At 28.4% G+C, this 23,242-nt stretch overlaps 1 protein-coding gene across 1 annotated transcript; it reads left to right on the top strand.

Moving 5' to 3' along the window:
- The first annotated feature begins 3,100 nt into the window (after positions 1-3,100).
- LOC135928862 (lysosomal alpha-mannosidase-like) lies at positions 3,101-22,407 on the top strand. Its single transcript, XM_065465326.1, has 20 exons — positions 3,101-3,191; positions 5,506-5,608; positions 5,976-6,149; positions 9,314-9,430; positions 9,785-9,964; positions 10,144-10,307; positions 10,442-10,630; positions 11,192-11,548; positions 11,740-11,913; positions 11,973-12,086; positions 14,001-14,117; positions 15,139-15,326; positions 17,098-17,230; positions 17,321-17,530; positions 17,909-18,114; positions 18,586-18,802; positions 20,171-20,339; positions 20,511-20,665; positions 20,821-20,982; positions 22,173-22,407. The coding sequence occupies exons 1-20, from the start codon at positions 3,108-3,110 to the stop codon at positions 22,248-22,250; spliced, it is 3,291 nt and encodes a 1,096-aa protein (XP_065321398.1). The 5' UTR covers positions 3,101-3,107; the 3' UTR covers positions 22,251-22,407.
- Positions 22,408-23,242: the final 835 nt, after the last annotated feature.

Here is a 23,242-nt window from a genome sequence, read left to right as displayed (position 1 = left end):
GCATAATAAAGAATAACAATCAATGTTCCTTCATAAATAATAATTTATCATACATGTATGCATATTTGTAAATATGTAATAAATATCTTTGTATATTATTTATATGTACTATTTATATACGATAACAAATATACACCAACGGTATAAAATATATATAGTATTATAATAAAGTAAATATTTGCTTTGTATAAATCAAGATGATAAAATTTTTTATATATTATTCTTAGAGTTTTGAAACTAAATCTAGCATCCTTGAAACCGCTTTCTTTCTTTTCTTTTCTTTCTTTCTTTATTTCTTTCTTTCTTTCTTTCTTTCTTTCTTTCTTTCTTTCTTTCTTTCTTTCTTTCTTTCTTTCTTTCTTTCTTTCTTTCTTTCTTTCTTTCTTTCTTTCTTTCTTTCTTTCTTTCTTTCTTTCTTTCTTTCTTTCTTTCTTTCTTTCTTTCTTTCTTTCTTTCTTTTTCTTTAATTTCTTTCTGTCATATATTTTGAAAAAACAAAATATACTTTCTTTTAGAGGTCCTGTAAAGACATCTAGGATAATTTATTAATTAAGAAAAGTAAATTAAAATACACATATAATATTATTTGCATGCTAACAAATAAATATTAAAATTTCAATAATATCAAATTCGTTCACATCTATTCATATCGTTCCCAACATACTACCAGCACCCAAGCCTAATTGCTATACTTTTCATTTTTATACTTATTTAGGCTATGTCCCAAATTTTTTCTAAAAAAAAATTCAAAATATTTTTAAAAGAAATTGTGTTAAAGATTTTGAAAATATATCAAATTTTATTAAAATTTTTTATTTTTATATTTAAAAATTGCTTATTCTATTTATTTTCGTTAAAGTTTTCGAAATTTTAAGAATCTAATTTTTTTTGAACGGCATATCAGCTCCTTGCATTTTGTTAGAACCGACCGTGAAGATTTTTTAACAGCAACAAGCTAGCGCAGGTGCGTAGCTGCCAAAAATTTCCTAAGTGGGGGCGTGGGTAGAATAGATTTTATTTTTTAAATATTTAAAATTTATTAGAATCATCCTATAAAATTTATTAGAAACAAACCATATAGAAAAATGATAATTTCGTTCACAAATAATGAAATATTTGAAAGGATAACCTATTTATAATAGCTAATATAAAACATCGTTAAAAATAGTAGATAGTACTATCTAATCCGTAATTATAAATCACAATAAAATATAGAGAAATTAAAAACATATGATGATTTTGAAAAATAATTGATCAAAATATCTTTCATAAGGCCCGTGTCCTGAATCTGGTTTTAATATTCGCAATATAAAAAATAATTTTATGAAGTTTTTAAAATTCTCTTCTCTTTTTCTCTTCTCTTCTCTTCTCTACTCTTCTCTTCTCTTCTCTTCTCTACTCTTCTCTATAACATTTGTTAGAATTATTAGGACACGTTTCTATTTTTATATTTAAAAAAAATGGCTTTAGTTAAAGTTTCGAAGAAAGTTTCCGAATTTAATTTTCGAAATTTAGGCCATAGCCCTAAATAGAAAATTAATCTTCCACTGCGATTGCGCCAATTTGTTCAATATTTATAAATTAGGTTTTAAATCTATATTGTTAGTTAATTTGTATATACAAGCTAGTCAAAATTCAATCGATTTGCTGTTGTCTTCTAAGCTTCTGAGAGAAGTTTTCATTCTCCGCACCGCAATGAAGACAATGTAAAGGCTCTCATTGGCGTTTTATTTGGGGTGGATTAATAATGAATGAATATTTCCTACACCAAAGATTATAAATTCTAAAATTAATAATTTGTCATTCAGGATTATGGCCTTCAGATATTATTTTAAGTTTAGTATATATTTAAATTTCAATTATTAATATTTAATATATTATCGTAAAGAGGGATTTATTTCTAAGTATAATTGATATTTTGTAAATTGAATAGAAACCACTTGATGAAATCACAAATCGTTTCATTTGAATCAAAAAACGTATCCCAAAAGTGGAATAAAAATGTTTATTTTAAATAGTATGATTCTTAAATGAGTTCATGTTTGCCTAGGTGCAAGTCAATAGTTTGTGAATCTCATAAATAATCCCATAATCCCATAAATCTGATTAAATTTTTTCTTCGATATTTATCTCTTAGTTTTTTTTCTAAGTTGTTCAAAATCAAAATGTATCAGCTTATGAAATATCTGGTTCAGGCCATTCGGATATTTCTCCAAGAGACGCAATCAAAATATGCTCTTTCTAGATCCAAAAATGTTGTAATAGCTTTTTGTAGAAAGCTCTTTAATTTGGGTATGCCTTTTTTTTCCTCTTGTAGCACACAAGGAAGTCCCGAAAAATAATTGTATTTAGCAAAATTCTATGCTATTTTTTTAAAGAAAAATAAATACAACAACCAAAGGAAAAGATATCTTATAAATTTTGATATTTTTTGTAATAGAATATATATCCTATTTCTATTCGAAAATAGATTACCTTGCAATTTCAAACAATTCATAAAACCTTCAAAATTTTTTCTAAAAAAAATTTTGCTATGAGGAGGGCGGATGGGGCAAGATAGACCCTCCCTCTTGCACAGGGGCTAACAGGCCCGGAATATATTTCTAGCCCGGTTTTCCGCCCACTTTGTAGTAAGTAGTATTGATAAACGGCGCATTTTGAGTCAATTTTTTAAAAACCGTTAACCTCAATATTTTTGCCAGAAAATTTGGTAAAATATGTCTAGACCTTTGTTTTTCTACTGTTAGAAAAATCTTCAGGCGTGCGCAATATTTTTTCTAGGTGATAATATTGAGTTTAGCCCTTTTTTAAAAATGTCTTTTAACGACACTCAAGTAGTAAGCTCTAATTCAATATAATTTTAATAAGGTTAATTATAATATTTTTTTTAACATATATAACTTTTTATAAATATATATAAAATCATAAAGATTGATTCTATTTAAATATAAATATATTATTTGTATTTAAATTTGTGTTATTATCTAAATTTTATGAATGTCAAACCGATCTTTTATTCTTTGTATTTTGAAACTTTTATTCTTTTTCTTTATTTTTTTAAAAAAAACCATAAAAAATACTAAAAAAATATTTTTCATTTTTTGATTATGAAAATTTATTTACATATTTTAACATGTATTTATCTATTTATCGGAATCGTTTATTCCAATTCTAAATGTTCTTACGAAGAGGTAAAAGTAAAAAATTATCTTTCTTTCTTTCTTTCTTTCTTTCTTTCTTTCTTTCTTTCTTTCTTTGTTTTGTTTTGTTTTGTTTGGTTTGGTTATTATCATTCTGCTTGTTTGTGTTAAACAGCTGAGATTTGAGCTAAATTTTTTTTTAAATTAGAAATTCGATGTTGTATCTAAGAAAGATTAAGTTCATCCGATGGGCACAAAGGTTTTTTGGACATCTATCAGCGAAAATATCTAGGCGTAGACAAATATTTATCTAGCTATAATATTGAATTGAGGCCATTTAACTAACATCACTTACCCTCTTTTCCACACCAGTTTATATACGTAAATTTTTTTTTCAGAACCAATTGGGTTCCAAGTATCTATGTTAGCGTCAATGCGTTTTTTTATTCCAAAAATGTGTTGTTTTTTTCCAATTTAAATCATTTTTTCAGCGCGTTTTTAAAAAAATTTAAAAATTCTGATCTTAACCCGATATGTATGCCGTCATGTTTTGGAATACCTATCCTATAAATTTCAAACAATCTTTCCAAGAACTTTTAAGCTCTTAATATAATTTATTATATAAAATTTCTCATATATTTTTTTTCTAATATATATAAATAAATAAATGACTCAAAGTTTACAATTCATAAGATAGTTCATCCAAACATGATAGAATATATTTCCGATAAAATCAGAATTTCTAAATTTTTTTTAAAAAAAAAATGATTTAAAATTGCAAAAATTACACATTCAACGGAAAATAAACATTATTACCAAATTAATTTTTTTTTTAAAATATATTTATAAAAAATATGTATGATATTTTAAATATTTATTTTAACAAGCCCCATCCTAGAGTTAAAATAATATTTATTTTATATATTTATTAAATATATATCTGTCTTTCTTTAATTGGAATATTAGACACAAAAAAAAATTTATATTTATTTTTCCGGAAATATATTCCAGCATGTTATCCTGCACTGAGTTTCAGTCAATTTTTCCAAGAATTTTCGAGAAAATGCACTTAATTTTTTTATTCATTTTTTATTATAGATGTTGGCGTCATTGTATATCTTTTTTTCCCGGGAATGTGTAATTTTTAGCATTTAAAAAAATAATTTAAAAATCTGATTTTACCGGAATTATATTCTATCATGTTTGTTTTAGGAAATACCCATCTCATGAATTGTAGACAATTAATTTTTCTGGTAACCTTTGAGTCATTTATTTATTTATATTAAAAAAATATATATGGAAAATTTAAATATAATTTATGTTAAGTTTTAAAGGTTTACGGAAAGATTGCCTGAAATTTATAGGGTAGGGTATTCAAAAACATGACGGCGTAAATTTCGGGTTAAAATCAGAATTTTTAAATCTTTAAAAAAAAAACGAGCTCAAAAAATGATTTGAATTTGAAAAAATAAGCACATTTCAGGGAGTTAACATAGATGTCTTATTATAATTTGAAAAATATGTATGAAGGTTGCGTGCAGATAATTGTCAGAAATTTGTTGTTGTAGTTATACTCTACACATACTGATAATACATTTTCGGTCAAATCGCACTTTTCAAAATTTTCAAATAGCCTTCAAATAACTGGTTATAAAATTGAAAAGATTACGAGACCCAATGGATTCCGTATACCATCAATACGACATATTCTAATAATATTTATAATAGGAACAATAAGTTTTAAATTATCTTTATTATGTTGATTGTGTTGTTAAACAGCTCGTTCTTTTAAAAACCCTTACTTATCAAATCTGCCAGTTATTCTTATTCTGCACAGATGATGTTCACAAAATCCTTTATAGAGACGATAAGATAACGAACCAAAAATTTTATTAGTCTCTAGTGTTATATAAATTTTATCGAAATAAAAATTCTTTTTTTAATTCAAAACAAAAAATTGATTTAAAAAATCATTAGAATATTTAATAATGATTTCTCTTGAATTCCATTTTTTAAAAAAATGCAATCCGATCACGTGTTATCTAAATTTAATTATTATCCAATCAACCTTGTTTACGTCGGTTGATTGGCATTACACAATAAAAAATATCAATATACATCAAAATACGACAGTTTTGAGCTATCGGATGATTCTATATTTTAGCCAAAAATAAATATATTGCTTCTAAGCCTTCGATAATATATTATCTAAACCTTTGTTCCTTTTAGGTGCAAAATCTTCAGGACCAGCGTAAACATTTTTTCTGGATAATATATTGAGTTAGAGCCGTTTTCTAGAAGATAGACTCAAAACTAGTTCGACATAACAAAGATTTATATCATTTATTTTTTAAAAAATTCTTAGAAATGCGATAAAGGTAAACCCGGCATGATAAATGTACATATTATACCCCACACTCACAACGATCCCGGCTGGCTTAAAAACGTGGACGAATATTATGTGGGAAGTAAAAAAAATTGAACTTTAAATAATTTTTACGATTACTTACAAAGTGATATTCTAGGTATCGTTTTCCTTCGAAGAATTTTAAATCTTGGACTAACAAAAATGGCGCATTAATTATCTCCCTTTCCCCCACCCACGGTTTAATTAACGTTGCTATAAGCATATACGGCTGGATGACCGGTCATATGCTTATATTTTTTTAAAAAATCTTAAATCTTTACTTAGTCTTGTAGCGAATCTTGGATAGCCCTTACACTAAATATTATTTCTAGATGCACAGTTTTTAAACGAAGATCTAAGAAAATTTCACCCACACCGAATTAAAAAAAATCAGTATGAAATTTTATTCTTTTTTTGAAATTTCCGAGGTAACAAAAATATCACTTTGGCTGGAGGTGTCGAGACCATCATAGATTCCGTTCTGCAAAATCTGGAGGAAAATCCGGACCGGAAATTTTCGTACGCCGAAGGAGCCTTCATTTATCGCTGGATAGTCGCGCACCCGAATCAGAAGCGTCGAATGCAACGATTAATTGATAATGGTAACATTTTTACATTCCTTGGTTTGATGTTTATTTTAGCTTCCTACCAACTAAAATTTTAACGTTTATATAATTATCCGTTCAATAGATGGCGCATTTAATATTATTCGATTTTTTTTTATGATGGTTTTATAAAATATCAAATTAGTTTTTTTTTAAAAAAAAACAACAAATCTTCATTTGATTGTTGTGCCAAAATATTTTAATAAGGTTAACATGGATTTTTCATTTCCATCGTGCAATATAATTTTCATAAAATTTTATTTTTAATATTTGGCACAAAGGAGTAATATCTTTGTTCAATATATTAATTAATTAATAATGTAATACTATAATACTATAATAAAATATTGGTATAAAGTATAAATAAAATAAATATAAAAAAAAAATTTTTTTTCGAATTAATAACCTTTATTGTAATATAAAAGAAACTAACAAAAATTGAATTTTGAATAAATCATATTTTATTTTCAGATGGAATGTTATAATTTTAAGATTGGTGAAAAAAAAAATATATTATTATTATTACTATTTAATAATTAAATATAATGACATGACATAATTTATATCATGCCCAAAATTTTATTTTCAGATGGAATGTTATAATTTTAAGATTGGTTTTATATATGTATAATTATTATTTTATTATAAATATAATGCCATAATTTACCTAATTTTATATCATGCCCAAAATTTTATTTTCAGATGGAATGTTATAATTTTAAGATTGGTTTTATATATGTATAATTATTATTTTATTATAAATATAATGACATGCCATAATTTACCTAATTTTATATCATGCCCAAAATTTTATTTTCAGATGGAATGTTATAATTTTAAGATTGGTAATATGACATGACATAATTTATATTATGCCTAATAAAAAAAACAAATTGTGATTCGATTCGATCCGTTAACGAATATAAATAACAAAATTATTCGCGTGTCGGCTCGATTGGATAGGAATCATTTTTTTTTAAAACGGCAGACTTCGTTATTATAGCCGGAAAAAAAAATGTTATAGTAGATGTCCAATACCTCTGTGTCATCTATGATCATGCGTAGGATTATTCTAAAATCCCGCTTAAATAGAGCCGAATAACAGCACAATCCGTGTAATTCAAAAATATGTTCATTTATTTATGCCAAATTATTCGCAAATATTTAAAAATTATTTTATAAGTTATATATATGTTAGCGTCAATGTGTTATTTTCGGCAATGTACACATTGCCTGATTTTTTTAGGTCAATGTGTTACGGTGGTAGGCAGGGTGAATAACCAGGCAAAGTGTACATTGCCGAAAATAACACATTGACGCTAACATATATATTTATTTCAACATCTTTTGTTAAATTTTTATTATTTTTTTTTGAAAAAAAAATTTATTTCCACAAATTCTATATTATTTTTAATTATTTATTAAAACAAAAATATCAACCATCAGGTAATTTTTAAAGCTTTTCTTTTTTTTTTTGCTTGAGTAAAGTACGCTGAATGCTACCAATGGATCGGTGCAGGAATGATCTCAAACAAGAAATTAACCTATTCTCCAAGGGATTATGATGATTCTATCAAGGCTACTTACCAGCGGAGCTGAAAATAATAATAGTTCAAGTATCGAGGATTTTAACAGATTTTGAGGATTGATGGATTATAAATTACTTGTTCTGTGGATTCGGCCTTAACTTAATCCGCAGTGTAAACTCTCTCTTGCTATCTATGAGGAGAGTGCTGCCAGAGCTGATGATAAAAAGGGTTATCGCGCAGTTAAAATAGGTTTATTAAGCGCCGTGGGCTAGCTTATTGTTGGTGAGTTGTAGCTGAAGATTTGTGGAAAGGCTAACCTCTAAAAATGAGTGTCCGGATTCATTTATTAAAGAATTGTCTAGTGGTATGCTAGATTATAGAAATTTAACGCCGCATACTAAAACTTGTCAATCTCTATCCTTCTGCCTGTAGGACTCAGGCGATGGGACGTCTTCAAAGCGACACAGGTATTACATAAAAAATGACATCTTCTAAGGAAAAGTTATTTTGAGGAGTGATATTGATAATGAGTGGACTGCTCAAAATGAAGGCAGTGAGAGTATCGATGCGTGATTTAATCCTAAACCACCATTTTTGGGTAGGCGGAATCAATCAGTTTCAATGAATTTTAGGTTCAAGATACCTTTTGGTTAGATCTATTATTCCCTTTCTTTAAATGCCAAAATAAGGTAAGAAAAATTTTAAAAAGGAGTTGCGGAACTAAAAGATATGTGGAATGTTAAATGAGTTTTTTAGAAGGAAGAATGATTTGATGAGGAACAGCAGGCCAAGAATGTCAGCAACCGTAAGAAGGATATCAAGCAAGAGTAGACTTGGACAATATTTGATAAAATTTAATATTCATTTTATTTTTAAAATACTAACTTATTTTTAAATTTATTCCTGACAAATCCTCTCATGACACTCAGCTAGCCAACATTTGATGGCACAGGAAAAAATGAATGTATACTAGAAAAAAATTGGTTACAGGAGTCCAAAACCTTCTACCAACTATGAGCAAAATCTTCAGGCTTACATGAATTGGCTCTATTTATGGTAATCATGACTGTAGCGAGATTATTCTCCATTCAACTTACTTTATCAAGAAATGCAGTAATTATGACAGATCAAATTGGAACAAATTTAAATTAAATAAATGGTCAATTATATGATAGACTGCTCTGTTACCACTGGATACCTTTTAAAAACACTGTACGAATCGAATCAAATAATGGTTTTTCTATTCCTAAGAATACGAATGAATTATTTTCTATACTATAAGCATTTTTGAAAGTCCGGTTTAATATTTTATCAGTATAAATGTCATAAGTTCCTTAATTTTTACTAAGAACTTCTTCCCTATTTTTATTTAAGGCTGAGTCCAAATATATCCAAAAAAAAAACTGGATTCGCGAACTTTTGAAACTTTGTCGAAAAAGAAGAAATATGCCTTTTTTTAACATATTAAAAATAAAAACATGTCCAAAATATAAATCTTTAAAAATTTTAAAAATTTCTGAAAGTTTTGAAAACTTTTTGAATATTTTGAAAAAAAGATACTGGAACATACTTTAATAAGGAATAGATATAATATAATTAAGATAATTATTTAATTTCTTATTATGTTGATAGGTCAATTAGAAATATTGTTAGGAGGATGGGTCATGAATGATGAAGCGTGCACGCACTATAATGATATCATTAATCAAATGACGTTAGGATTGAAAATGTATCGAGATACTTTCGGAGGTAGATATATATATTTTTTTTAAAAAGATGAATTTGTTCGAATTTAAATCATATGCTTCTATTCAATGAATATTAATATATTTACCTAGACTGACCATTTCTTTAAAATTATTTTGAAGTATATTGTTGAAAACAGATCAGCTGATCTCGGTAGATTTTAGAAATTACCCTTATGAAATTTTTTTAATAAATATTTGTAGATGACTAAATAAAACTCTGAAAACTTTTCACCTGATAGGGGGCGTAAAATGAATAAATTTTTATCCATAAATCTAATCTATTACGAATCTGATTTTTGTTATAACAAAATGCTAATTATATTACAATTAATTAATTATGATGACGTAAATTTAGAATGCGCAATACCGGAAATAGGGTGGCAAGTAGATGTATTTGGCCAATCGGCTGCTTATGCTGATTTATTAGCTAAATTTGGTTTCAGCGCTACCTTTTTTGGACGCGTCTCCGATGACGTCAAATACGTCAAATTGATTCAAAGGCAACTGGAATTTTTGTGGAGCCCTCTTCCAGATTGTAAATTTTTCCTGATTCATATTATCAAATAAAGGTGAAATTTATTATTCATCCATCATCGAAAAAATGAGAAAATTCTGATTTCCCGTCATTCTTGATGGGCTATCAGTTAGTGTCATTATAATATAGTATATTACTATTACTATCACTTTATTTTTTTAAATGTTATAAATTTTAAGTCTCGAAAATATATGATGATGATCATCATCATCATTTTCTAACTCGTTCGATTGACACGCGTCATTCAAAGGATAGTAACATCTTTGTGTCCATTTTACCCAATATCTATCAACCCCCAATGGGCTTTTGTTTCGATATTTTATGCCAAGACGATCCAATACAAGTTTTGACTTATTTATTATTTTTAAAAATAATTTTATTATCATTTTAAAATCAAGATATTTGCCTCCCTTCCCTCTCACGATAAAAACAAAAAATCATATGATAAATCAGGATTTATATATTTGATCATGACAGGATGACATCCATATGACGGGTTACAATGTTCCACAAAAATTGAAAGCTTTTTTGGATATGATGCTATCCCAGGCCAAGTGTTACGATACCAACCATGTTATAGTAACGATGGGGAACGACTTCACTTACCAAGCGGCACAAAATTGGTACACCAATCTCGACAAGCTTATCAAATATGTCAATCTACAAGTATATATAGATTTACCCTTTGGGCCGTGTATATTTAATAGTCAGATAATGACTCTTTTAAAACTCATAGATTGTGTCCTGGTTTGTTTTATTTTTAAAAGTTATTTTTTCTATTTAGACTGGTCTTACTAAAATTTTTGAACTTAAGGACATTCTATTGGTTTCTTTCCATTTTGTTTAGAGGAAGTTGCATATACGCATATATATATACAGCTGATCATATCTCTCTGTTTAGAAGGTAAAACTAATAAGGGCAGTCATAATGTTTTATTTCTTTTAAATTAAATCTCAGTGACACCGACACTGCCGTTCACAGTTAGCGAGACGCGGAGAAGTATGATAATAATTTTAACATTCATTTTGTATCATATACTTCAAAGGCTGGCGGTAACCATGAACGCGGGGTTTATGCAAGTTGGAAATAATTTTAAAATTAAGTTTAAAAAAAAAATCACAATTAGCGTGCGAAATGTCACTTCAAAAAAAAAAAAGAAGAAGAGTATTATCGAGAATATTGTGAATTTATATATACTTTTTTTTTTCATTTCCGGAAATAATCAGAGGAGTTTAAACGATTCGGACATCAGATTCAACGTCATGTATTCCACCCCCGGTTGTTATATGTACGCCCTGCGCAACGCGAAAATCGGCATAGGCGACCAGCGAGATCAACCTTCAAAACCAACAAACCTCAAATCTTATACGGACAATAATGACGAATGGGAACATAACAAATATTCCCAAGATTATATAGACGAGGTCTTATTTGGCGGGAAATATGGGAAATATTGGCCCGCGGTTCGAGAAAGTACGGACTTCTTCCCGCTCGTGAATTATAAAATAAACGTGTGGACTGGTTATTACGCTAGTAGGCCTACGTTTAAGGGAATGATCAGGGATACCAGTCGATTTTTGCAGGTAATTTAGTATATATACCAAAGTTTAAAACTTGCACGAAAAAGGTAACCCGGGTTCGGTTACGGTTTTTAAATTCGACCCGGTTTCCAGGGTTCCAAAGTCTGGTTCGGTTTAATTTGAAAATCCCTTAGCATTACATTGTTAAATATATATATCTAGGCGCTTAAAAAATGAACTTATTTCTAATTTAGATTTGCAAGCAGGTTCAAGCATTATCAAGCTTGAATATCTACCAGGAAGATGTGACCAATTTCGAAAGGTCTCAAGCTTTAGCCCAGCACCACGACGCCATCACCGGAACTGCCAAACAAGCAGTCACGTACGATTATATTAAGAGACTCCGCCAAGGACAATTGGCATGCCAGGTTTCTAATCCTGCTTATTATACCTGGATTTTTCATCGAGTGTATTTTTATTTGTATAGTCGGTTATTGAAGAAGCATTTAGGAGATTATTAGTGATTAAACCGAAGCAAGTCATTCACTTTTGCCCTCTTCTCAATATTAGCGTATGCCGCTTCACTCAAACTAATACCGAGGTCAGAAAATTTTTATTATCACATCATTTTTTTTTTAAATTAAATAAGTTGTCGCGTTTTTAAACGATATAATAATAATTAATTAATAAAAAAAATTTAAACCCTCCCCGTTGGTATTCATAATAGTTATTAGTAATTAATTTTTTTTAAATATCTTTCTTTCTTTCTTTTTTTCTTTCTTTCTTTCTTTCTTTCTTTCTTTCTTTCTTTCTTTCTTTCTTTCTTTCTTTCTTTCTTTCTTTCTTTCTTTCTTTCTTTCTTTCTTTCTTTCTTTCTTTCTTTCTTTCTTTCTTTCTTTCTTTCTTTCTTTCTTTCTTTCTTTCTTTCTTTATCATTGGTACATCAAATTTTAGCATGAATAATATAGCGCTTAGTCTAGTGATTTCGGCGTAATAGATGTCCAAACCCTCTGTGCCATCACGAGAAAAATCATCAGGGCTTGTGTGAACATTTTTTTCCTGGATAAAATATCGAGTTAGAGCCGGTTAGCAACACTATTCCTCACATACTTTTGATTTTTGATTTGTTTTCTGATTATTTAAAACCTTCGCTAACCATGTGGAAAAAATTTTTAAAAGTGTCTTCTAGAAGTTATCAAAAACACACATATTAAATGATGTGTTATATCTCTATACAAAATAAATTCATATACAAATTTAATTATACCCTCGACATGTTTTTTGTTCAAAAAAAAATTATTATATCTAATAGTAAAACAAATTATAAACCAAAATTAAAAAAACTACATTTTTTTTTTAATCCTTATAAAAAAAAAAATTAGGTGTGAACAGCAAATAAAATCATAGAAATTTATTCTTATCAATGAATAAAACAACTACAATTTCCAATATATATTTTTTAATTTATCAATTCAAATCATATATAATATAACAAAATAAATTTTAAACTTGTACAACTATGCTGACAAATAATAAAATCAATCCTTAAAAAAATTAAGGGAGTTGGTTTTCATATGATCACTGTTATATCTCTAATCCATAGTTAATTGTCCATCTCTTGATGTTTTACACGCATATCATTCATATAATATTGTGATAAATATATATATATATATATATATATATAATTTAAATATATAATCTACTACTAATCTATATTATATAAAGTTATATAATATATAAATGTAAAAATACACAATTTTAACAATAAATATAAAACATTAAAACGATTTTTAACTCGAAAAATATTAGTTTATATTTGAAATCAGGCCTAAAAAAACTTGTCATTAATCAGCGATATCTCAAAATGTAGGAGAGCCAGGGTTTCAGCTGACCAAGGGCTGCTGCATGGTGCAACCTGATTTATTTTAAAACTAAATTGTGTTATTTAAAACGGCTTTGATTTGAGATGATTTTTTTAAAAAATAACCAAAATCAATATTTTGTCTAGAGAGAATATTCCGCTAGCCCGAAGATTTTTGTTTATTAGATGGGCACAAAGGTTTGGACATCGGGTGAAATCTTGAGGACTTGGAAAATATTTTTTCCGGCTAAAATAATGAGTTAACGGTTTTTAAAATTCGGTTCAAATCGAGTTTTTAACAACAGCGATTATAAATAATAATAAGAGCTTAAGAAACTCGTAATAATTATACGATAAGTATTAACTATTTTTTTGCATCGCCGCGGAAAAATCTATGCGCCCGCCCTGCTAAGGGTTCAACGGAAAATTGACGCAAGATTACAAGAAGTCCGTTTGCTACCAGAGTTTAATATTATAAAATTAAAAAATGATCGTCGATTAGCTATTAAACAAAAATGGACATAAATATATAAAAACATTTTAAAAAAATTTTTTTTAACCAATCAAAATAATCGATAATCGCGTCTTTATATATTTAAATTTTCCTTAGCAATTAAATAAAATTTACTTTTTTTATAAAAAATATACAAGTATGATGTATTGCTATTCAATCCATTGGCATGGGATGTTGAATTCTACGTGAACTTACCTATCAGAAGTATACATATACAAGTTCGTGACGTTCTTGAGTCGCCTATCGATTTTCAGGTATCTAATCTTATTTATTTTATTTTCAAAAATATTTTCAATAAAATTTGATCAAAAGTTCTGTTTGTCAAAAAATATTCGGTCAATAATCTTTGATCACTTCTTGAAGAGAATTGTTTAACTCTCTGGCAACTAATACTCTCAAGTCATTCATTGTCATTGACAGTTAGACGTCATCGAAAAACATTTGGTTTTAAATGCCCAATGATGGACATTTATATAGTATATGTACAAGCTTTTTAATATTTTTAATTTAAAGAATCATTGGCCTAATTTAGTAATTGCTGTCATTATCTACATCATAAGTTGATTACGCTGAAGTCAATCAATGCCATTGTCTATAGTATAGATATCATCGAAAAAAAACATTTTTGTTTAAATGCCAATGGCGGACATTAATATGGTATATGTACATGCTTTTTAATATTTTTAATTTAAAGAATCAATAGTCTAGTTTAATAATTGCTGTCATTATCTACATCATAAGTTGATTACGCTTAAGTCAATCAATGTCATTGACTATAGTATAGACATGATCGTAAATATATTTTTTGTTTAAATGCCAATGGCCTACATTAATATAGTATATGTATACTCTTTTTAATATTTTTAATTTAAAGAATCATTAGTCTAGTTTAGTAATTGTTGTCATTGTTTGAATCATAAGTTGATAATACTGAAGTCAGTCAATGCCATTTAGTTAGACATCATCGATAACATTTTGTTTAAATGTCAATTGGCGGAAATTAATATAAATGTATATGCTTTTTAATATTTTTAATTTAAAGAATCATTGGTCTAGTTTAGTAATTGCTGTCATTATCTACTTCTATATTTTCATTCTTTTATAATTATATTTTTATTAAAACCCTTCTCTAAAAAAAAACATTTTTGTGTAAAGCTAAACTTTGACGAATATATGGTATTATATAAAATATTTATAAAAAATAGTAAATATATAATATAATTTTATTTTTAAATCTTTTTTTTAAATTTTGGCGGGAAAATAATATGAGAGCAGATTTCGACGGTGCCGTCTTCCGTTATCCGCGTACCAGAACGGTATTCGGGTGAGAATAGAATGATCCCACAGTGCAACATCTCTTTAACATTTTTAGCCCAAGTTCCGGCCCTAGGTACAGTTAGATATTCAGTTCTTTCAAAAATTATGACTCCTGTCAGTTCACACATCGTTCACCCTTTCTTCCAGTAAATCATATATTCGGGGCATATGATTAGTTTTTAAACAATTTTATAAATGGGTAAGAAACAATACAAATTAGTCGGTGACAGGCGCCAATTTATATTATACCTATAAAATCCAGTCCTGTATTGGAAAAACCAAGATGGCGCGTCATCATCTGATTTATATACCCCGCTTCCGCTTCCGCTTTCAAAATTTTAAAATGTCTAGAATTATCAGTTTAGAGGTTGAGTATATTATATGTCAACATTTGAGTTTAAGTAATTTTTTATATATTTTAATCCGTGCCTCTCTATCGTGTCAAATGTACAGATCAAAAAAAAAAGAAAGAAATTTTTCTAATACGGACCAAAAAAAAAAAAAAAAACTTTAGCAAGAAAAGGAAAAAAATTCCTATTTAAAAAAATCGATTTTTTTTTGTTTCGTTTCATGTCATTCATTAATAAAATATTTTACCTTTTGTCATCCTTTTCTCAATTTTCTCTAAGTTGGTTCCACAAGGGGGGGGGGGATTTCTATTCGCTATCCGCTATCCGCCTTCACGCCTGCACTAATAAAAAAAATCGAGCCCATTGACGAATCATATTATATTTCTATACCCGCACACGCCAACTATCCGCTCTCACTCACGAAAAGCCAAATTTTTATCGCGCCGTTTTTGTTTTTGTTTTTTTTGTTTTTTTTTTTAAATAATTTTTTTTTTTATTTTACCGATAATCTTTCTTTTATCACTTTAAAATTTATTTACAAATTCAAAAAAAAAAAAAAAAATTGATTGCAAAAAAAAAAAAGTGAGAATAAAAAAATAAAAGGATAAGAAGAAAATAAATTTAAAAGATGAGAAAAAAAAAAGAATGATAACAAATGACAAAAAAAAGGAGAGAATTAAAGAAAATATGACAGGAAAACTTAAGAAATTATTTAAATAAAATTAATAAAAACTGGGACAAAATAAATGAAGAAAATAAGAAAAATATACAAAATCTCCAGGGTCTCTTCTCTTCTCTTCTCTTCTCTTCTCTTCTCTTCTCTTCTCTTCTCTTCTCTTCTCTTCTCTTGGTAGAAATCTTAATAGGCCTGTTTTTAAAAAAAATACACAACACTAAAGAAAATATAATAAATAACGATTTTTTTCTTTTTGGAATTTGGCATATTCATTTTTTGAGCGTAAAAATTTTTCTTTTCTGATCTGACCTTTTCCTTTTTTGGTCGGAATCACTTTTCTTAAGACTTTGTAACTTTACCTTTCTTGATCGATACTTTTCCTTCTTTTGGTCCTTCTCTTTTCTTTTCTTTTCTTTTCTTTTCTTTTTTGAATGAAAATTTCTGCAACTGAGAAAAACATTACATAGCAAGAGACTGAGGATAGGGGGGGCGGGGATAAGACAGGAAATTAAATTGTATACAAGAGAAAGTGCTATATTTAAAACAGAGACCTGCAGCCCCAAGCCCGATCCCGGTCCCGGGCCATGTCGGGCCGGGCCGACCATGAAAATATTAAATCCGGGCCGGGCCGAACCGGACCAATTTTTTGTTTGCAAATGGTACCTCTCTGCAGGCCTCAGTGTTTATTAAAAGTGTCTAATAGAGGTCTGGGTGGGCTCATTCAAATAGTATGATGTTTTCCCGGTTCGACATGTGAAAATACTTTGCGCATTTTGTTCTACCCCAAAAAAAGTTATTTTTGTATCGTTTCCTTATAGTGATGCGCTGCGCCAACTTTCCAAAATTTATTTATATTTGATTCAAATTTTTTTTAATTTATAAATTATTTAGACGGGACAACGAAATAACCAATCAAATCATCTCGAATTATCTAACCCCTTCATCTACCAATCATATTACAGATAGCCCAAATAAAGACATTCCTGATACGTTTAAAAAGGATAATTTATTTATGGAAAACAAGGTTTTCACAGTTTTTATTCAAAAATTTTAAAAACTCGAATATATTATATATAAAAAAAGTTTTTTTTCATAATTAACGGGGAAAATTAGTTTTTTGAAGTTAGTCTTCGATCCTGACACCAAGCAAATGGCATTATTGACCAACAAAGTTTCCGACATAGAAGTTCGACTAAATCAATCATTTTATTGGTACGGTCAATCCTCTGCCAAAAGTTCAGATGCTTATCTCTTCAGATCTAACGCTTTGGAAGCTAACAATATTTCTTCATTTAGCAATGGAATTCAATTAAAAATAATTAAAGTATCACATATATACCTCATCAATTCCTTGTAATTTTAGATGTGTAAGTTAAAAGTATAAGTCAAAAGTTAAACGATAAGATGGTCCAAATTATATAAGAAGGAAATACATTTCAAAATCAAATCTTTAAAATCAAATTTATTTTGCTATTTTACAACTTTAAATCATCTTGGTTAGTCTGAAATGTATTCCAGCGCATGTGCAAAATAATTCCTTATCCAATTAAATTTCGGGACAATATTTTAAAAGATATTATTTCGCTTATATTGCCTGGATTATAAGCATTTTTTTTTCCTATATATATATATATATATAACTAAGAATCGCAATAATTTTATTTAAAAAAAAAATAAGATATTTTTGTAATTAAAATTCTAGGGAACTCTATTTGACCAAGCCAGACAAATATTTTCCCCTTGGCTTTATCAAGATATAACTCTCTACAAAAATGCTAATTATTTGGATATGGCGTGGACCGTGGGCTCCATCCCCATACACGATAAGATATCCAAAGATATTGTTATGAGAATTGATTCCGACATCGCGTCCTCTGTCTACAGGAGGGTACGCAGTAGTTCTAATAAGTAAATTGTAAATGGAAACTCATTTCTAAAACTTTACTTTGGCTCATCGTTAGAACATAAATAGGATGCGCAAAAAATTGTAGTTTCTCATTTAAATTATAACATTCCTAATCTTACGTTAATTATTAACAATTTTTTTTTTAACTTGTTTAAAACTTCAGCTAAATGATTTGAGAAATAATTGCTCTTAAAATTAATCGGTTAAAAATAAAAAATAAATCACACCACTGTATATTTTATATACATTTATCATTGGTTGTAATGATAGAATTCGATCTAATATTTTTGTTTAACTACTATAATAAAAATATATTTACGAGAATAAAACTAGACAGGAATAGGAGGAAGAAAAAAAAATAATTAAGATAATATGAGCTTCCCTTCCTTCCTTCCTTCCTTCCTCACTTCCTCCTTTTTTCTTTTGATATTATACGACTATATTTATTCTACAAAACTTTGTTTTTATTGAAGAAGGTTAGGTCGGTTTACAAAATTCAACAAGTTTTACACGGATTCCAACGCAAGATTTATGATGCCGCGTTCCGTAGCCAATATCGAAAACATTACCACTTTCGATTATGACTTGCTAAATTTTGATCAGGCCAATATGGGGAAGATGGATCCTTATAACTTCATACCTAAGCAGTACTATCCCGTGAATTCAAAGATTTTTATCAAAGATGAAAAAGTTTTTTGCTTTTTTTTATGAGTATCATTAGGGGATTGTTTAAAAAAAAAACGAGATTAAAAGAATTTACAATATAATAAAAAAAAACGTAAATGTAATGTAGAGAAGTGGGCTGAGAGCCGACCCTTGATGAACTCCTTCAGCTATTGTGAAGCCGGCTAAAGTACCTGTTGTGCTACGGACCATTGTTGTATGGCCCATATATATCCTGTATTAATCTTATATATTTTTTGGGGGGAACCTTTTGTCTAGCTTAGCGCCCACCAGATAAGTTTTCTTGGTATTCTATCGAAGGCCTTTTCTAGATAGGGAAAGACCATGTGTAGCTTTTTGTTCTTTTCCCTGTATTCTTCATTAACGAAATTTTTAAAAAACAACTTTACAAAAATTAAATTTAAATTTAAAATTAATTTGCTTAAAAAAATAAAAAACTTTTTTAATAAACTAAATTTGAACAAAATTAAACAAATTATAAAATAATTGTGATAAATGAACATTTCCAATATCTTTCAAACATTTTTGTTCAAAAAATTTGTGATAACTTTTCTTTTCAAACTTTTGCTAGTATATTTCTTAAGATAATTATGGTATGATTGTTAAGGTAAATTAGGGGTTTTCATTAGATTGTTAAAAAAAAAATATTTTCCCCATTTTATAAGTTTATTTTAGTTTTTTTTAAAATAATATTTTAAATAGATCTAAAATTTTCGAAGAAGGAAGGAAGGAAGGAAGGAAGGAAGGAAGGAAGGAAGGAAGGAAGGAAGGAAGGAAGGAAGGAAGGAAGGAAGGAAGGAAGGAAGGAAGGAAGGAAGGAAGGAAGGAAGGAAGGAAGGAAGGAAGGAAGGAAGGAAGGAAGGAAGGAAGGAAGGAAGGAAGGAAGGAAGGAAGGAAGGAAGGAAGGAAGGAAGGAAGGAAGGAAGGAAGGAAGGAAAGAACGAAGGAAAGAAAGAAAGGAAGGAAGGAAGGAAGGAAGGAAGGAAGGAAGGAAGGAAGGAAGGAAGGAAGGAAGGAAGGAAGGAAGGAAGGAAGGAAGGAAGGAAGAAGGAAAGAAAGAAAGAAAGAAAGAAAGAAAGAAAGAAAGAAAGAAAGAAAGAAAGAAAGAAAGAAAGAAAGAAAGAAAGAAAGAAAGAAAGAAAGAAAGAAAGAAAGAAAGAAAGAAAGAAAGAAAGAAAGAAAGAAAGAAAGAAAGAAAGAAAGAAAGAAAGAAAGAAAGAAGAAGAAAGAAAGAAGAAGAAAGAAAGAAAGAAAGAAAGAACTATCATTCACAAATATGCGATATAATATTCCATTTTAGCCCTTATTAGGGGAAGAACTTTTTTTTCGATATGAGGAATATAGTGAAGATAACTTATTATTTTTGCCACCTAGAAGAAGGATACGAAACGCAAAAGACAATTGGGAATAGTCAATGATAGGTCCCAAGGAGGCACTTCCCTAAAGGAGGGGAGTATCGAATTGATGGTGCACAGAAGAATGGTCAGCGACGCGGGCTTGGGTGTCGATGAAGTGCTCAACGAGACCGGTTCTGATGGTCAAGGTTGCTGTCACATTTATCTACACATTACATAATTTTAAAGAGTATCCCTTTTTACCCCGGGAATATTTGAATGTTATCAGCCATGGCACATATTTAAAAAAAAATAATAATGCCAGTTTCGCATCCTGAAAATTTGTATTTTAGCGTTATTCTATGAATGTTTATAAACAGGTTTAATCGCTAGGGGAAAACATTTGTTGGTCTTTGATACGAGGGTTCGCTGCAATAAACTGATGACGAAGTTGGCTCAAACAGTTTATTTGTCGCCTCAAATAATGTTTCTCACACCCGACAACGACAAACGAAATAGCTATAATAATTCTAAAGTTTTTTTTTTGAATTTAATTTAAGGAAAAAAATTAATTAATAATAAAATTTTCTAAATTTTTAGTATATTGTATTTTCTCCCCATTTAAAATTCGTTAATTTTTTTAAACCTTTATTTTTCTATGGATCATTTTAATAATTTATTTTATAACAGTTGAAGACACCGAGATCATTCCTAATCAAGGAATTACCGGCAAACCTTCATTTATTGAGCCTTTATCAATGGGGCGAGAAGCGTATTCTTCTGAGGTTAGAGCACATCTATTCGCCAGGAGAACATCCTCAATTATCAAAACCGGTTACTATAGATCTCAAAGTTTTCAACAAAAAAATATATATATTAATTTGCTAAAACTTAAGAAATTTTTTTAATATTTAAGTAAATAGAATGACCGGGGTTCTATGGTCAATGGGGTTAAATAGGTAAAACTCTATAACTTTTTGCTTTATCTAGTGTTGCTAAACGACCTAACTTTAGTCAACTATAAAAGAGCGTAGCTATTGTTTTTATCCAAAATTATTCGAATCAATCTTCAAGTTGAGACTAGAGGCTTAAATTAAAATTTTTAGGCTAAAAATTTAACGCCACAGTAGAGATCGTCAAAGTTTAGGTAATTTAACAACGCTAGCTTTATCTTTAAAGCAAATTCAAAAATTATTTTGAACAATAATAATAATCCTTTATTTTAAAGCACTTTTATACTTAGTGTTGCTAAACAGCCTCGTTTTGAGCCGATTTCCAAAAACGGCCAACTTAATATTTTAAGCCAGAAAAATGTTGCCTAAGTCTCAAGATTTCGACGATATAATGTCTAGACCTTTTGTTCCTTCTAATGAGCCTAATCTTCAGGCTTGGGTAATATTTTTCTGAATGTCTCTTCTCTTCTCTTCTCTTCTCTTCTCTAATGAGTTAGCTGTTTTTTAAAAAAAATACACTAAACTTTTTACAAAGAAATTTTATAAATTTTAAAGAAGTATTGTTTATAAAAAACTACAGAATTAATATGGGTCGAAGAATTTTAACTTCTACTATATAAATAATTTAAATAAAAATTTCTTATTAAATTTGTTAAAGACCCTTTTCAGTTACTTTTGGGAAACCGATATTTTTAACAAGTTTTTGAAATGATTTTTTTCGCAAAATTTATTATAGGAATATAAAATAGTTTTTGTAAGCTATTCAAATTAGTGATCTGCATCGGGCATAATTTTTCAAGCTTGGTCCGACCCAAATTTTTTTTAAATAAGAGAAATAAACTTTCATTATTTATGCTCTAAAATGAAAGATATATATGTTACGTGGGCGTCTAGTTTCTATAAATAAAATCAATTTTTTTTATTAAAATTTCCAAGGTCCGTTCCGGCCGGACCCGGATTCGGGGCGGATACGGACCGGATCTACTTTTGCATATCTCTGATACGAATATAATTTGTTATAAGTTCATTTGATAGTATATGGAACTAGGCTCAAACATACATTTTTTTCTTTTTAAACATTCGAATAAGCGTATATTCTCGACATTTACTGTGGAATCATTGATAGAAACGACGCTTGGGTGCCAACGAAAAATTGAACGACGTTAAAAAGTTTGAATGGCCAACCGTGAACAAGAGTCGTTTTCATGATGATGTTGACAAACCTGAGCGACGAACAAACTCTTCCACCTCCTATATCACCCTTTACCCCTTGGACATTAAAACATTCTTATTAAATGTTTCGTTTTTTATAAATTAGATCAATTATAATGCTATAATTATAATTACTAATTATTTATATTCGAATTTTATACACACACAAAAAAAAATACAATATTACTTTATATACTATATATAAAATCATATATATATCTATATTATTTTTGTTTAGGAGTAATAAAATGATTTAAGCTGTGAGAGTTATCGCGTTTACGACCCAAATTTTTTATAAGGTCGTTGTGTGTGTCCAACACTTGTTTTTAAAAATTTATGTTTTTATTCAATAAAAGATGGAGTAAAGCGATCGCCTATAGATATACCATCTTCTTTCGATTTAATAAATTTTATATTTATTTCTTTCCTTATTTTATATTTATTTATTCCTATTTTATATTTATTTTTTCTATATTTTCTATTTATTATTTTCTCTATTTTCTATTTATTATTTTCTCCTTTTTTTCAAAAATATAGCATTAAACTTTTTAACCTTAATATAAAACAAAGTTTAGTCACTGATTCACAATTTTATTAAACAATGTTGGTGGTTTTGTTCCCTATATTTTAAATATAAATATAAAAATATAATATTTTTATATTTTATATTAAAATTACAAAATTATAATTTTTAAAATATAAATTTAAAATGAAATATTTATATAAAAAAAAAATAATCATATGATTACCCATAAACGGATAATACAAATCATATGTTTCGCCATCTTTTTGAGTATTTTTAGCATGTTTTACCTGAATCTGAATCAACATTCACGAAAACGTTTCAAGTTCAAATTCAAATTTGATTATAATGATCATCGAAGTACGCGTCACGCGGATGTCAAGACAAACGGCGAGATCCTCCAAATGCGGAATATTTTTTTAAA

This window comes from Gordionus sp. m RMFG-2023, chromosome 4, assembly GCF_954871325.1.
Source record: "Gordionus sp. m RMFG-2023 chromosome 4, tfGorSpeb1-WG-v2, whole genome shotgun sequence".
Classification (NCBI taxonomy): domain Eukaryota; kingdom Metazoa; phylum Nematomorpha; class Gordioida; order Chordodea; family Parachordodidae; genus Gordionus; species Gordionus sp. m RMFG-2023.
The sequence above is the reverse complement of the archived record's forward strand: the minus strand, read 5'-3'. Positions and strand labels throughout refer to the sequence as shown.

Coding starts and splice junctions, on each gene's coding strand:
- LOC135928862 (XM_065465326.1), top strand. CDS start 3,108: ATGAAAATTTATTTACATATTTTAACATGTATTTATCTATTTATCGGA. Junction 3,192..5,505: donor CTAAATGTTCTTACGAAGAG/GTAAAAGTAAAA, acceptor AAAAATTCTTAG/AAATGCGATAAAGGTAAACC. Junction 10,308..10,441: donor GCCAAGACGATCCAATACAA/GTTTTGACTTAT, acceptor TGATCATGACAG/GATGACATCCATATGACGGG.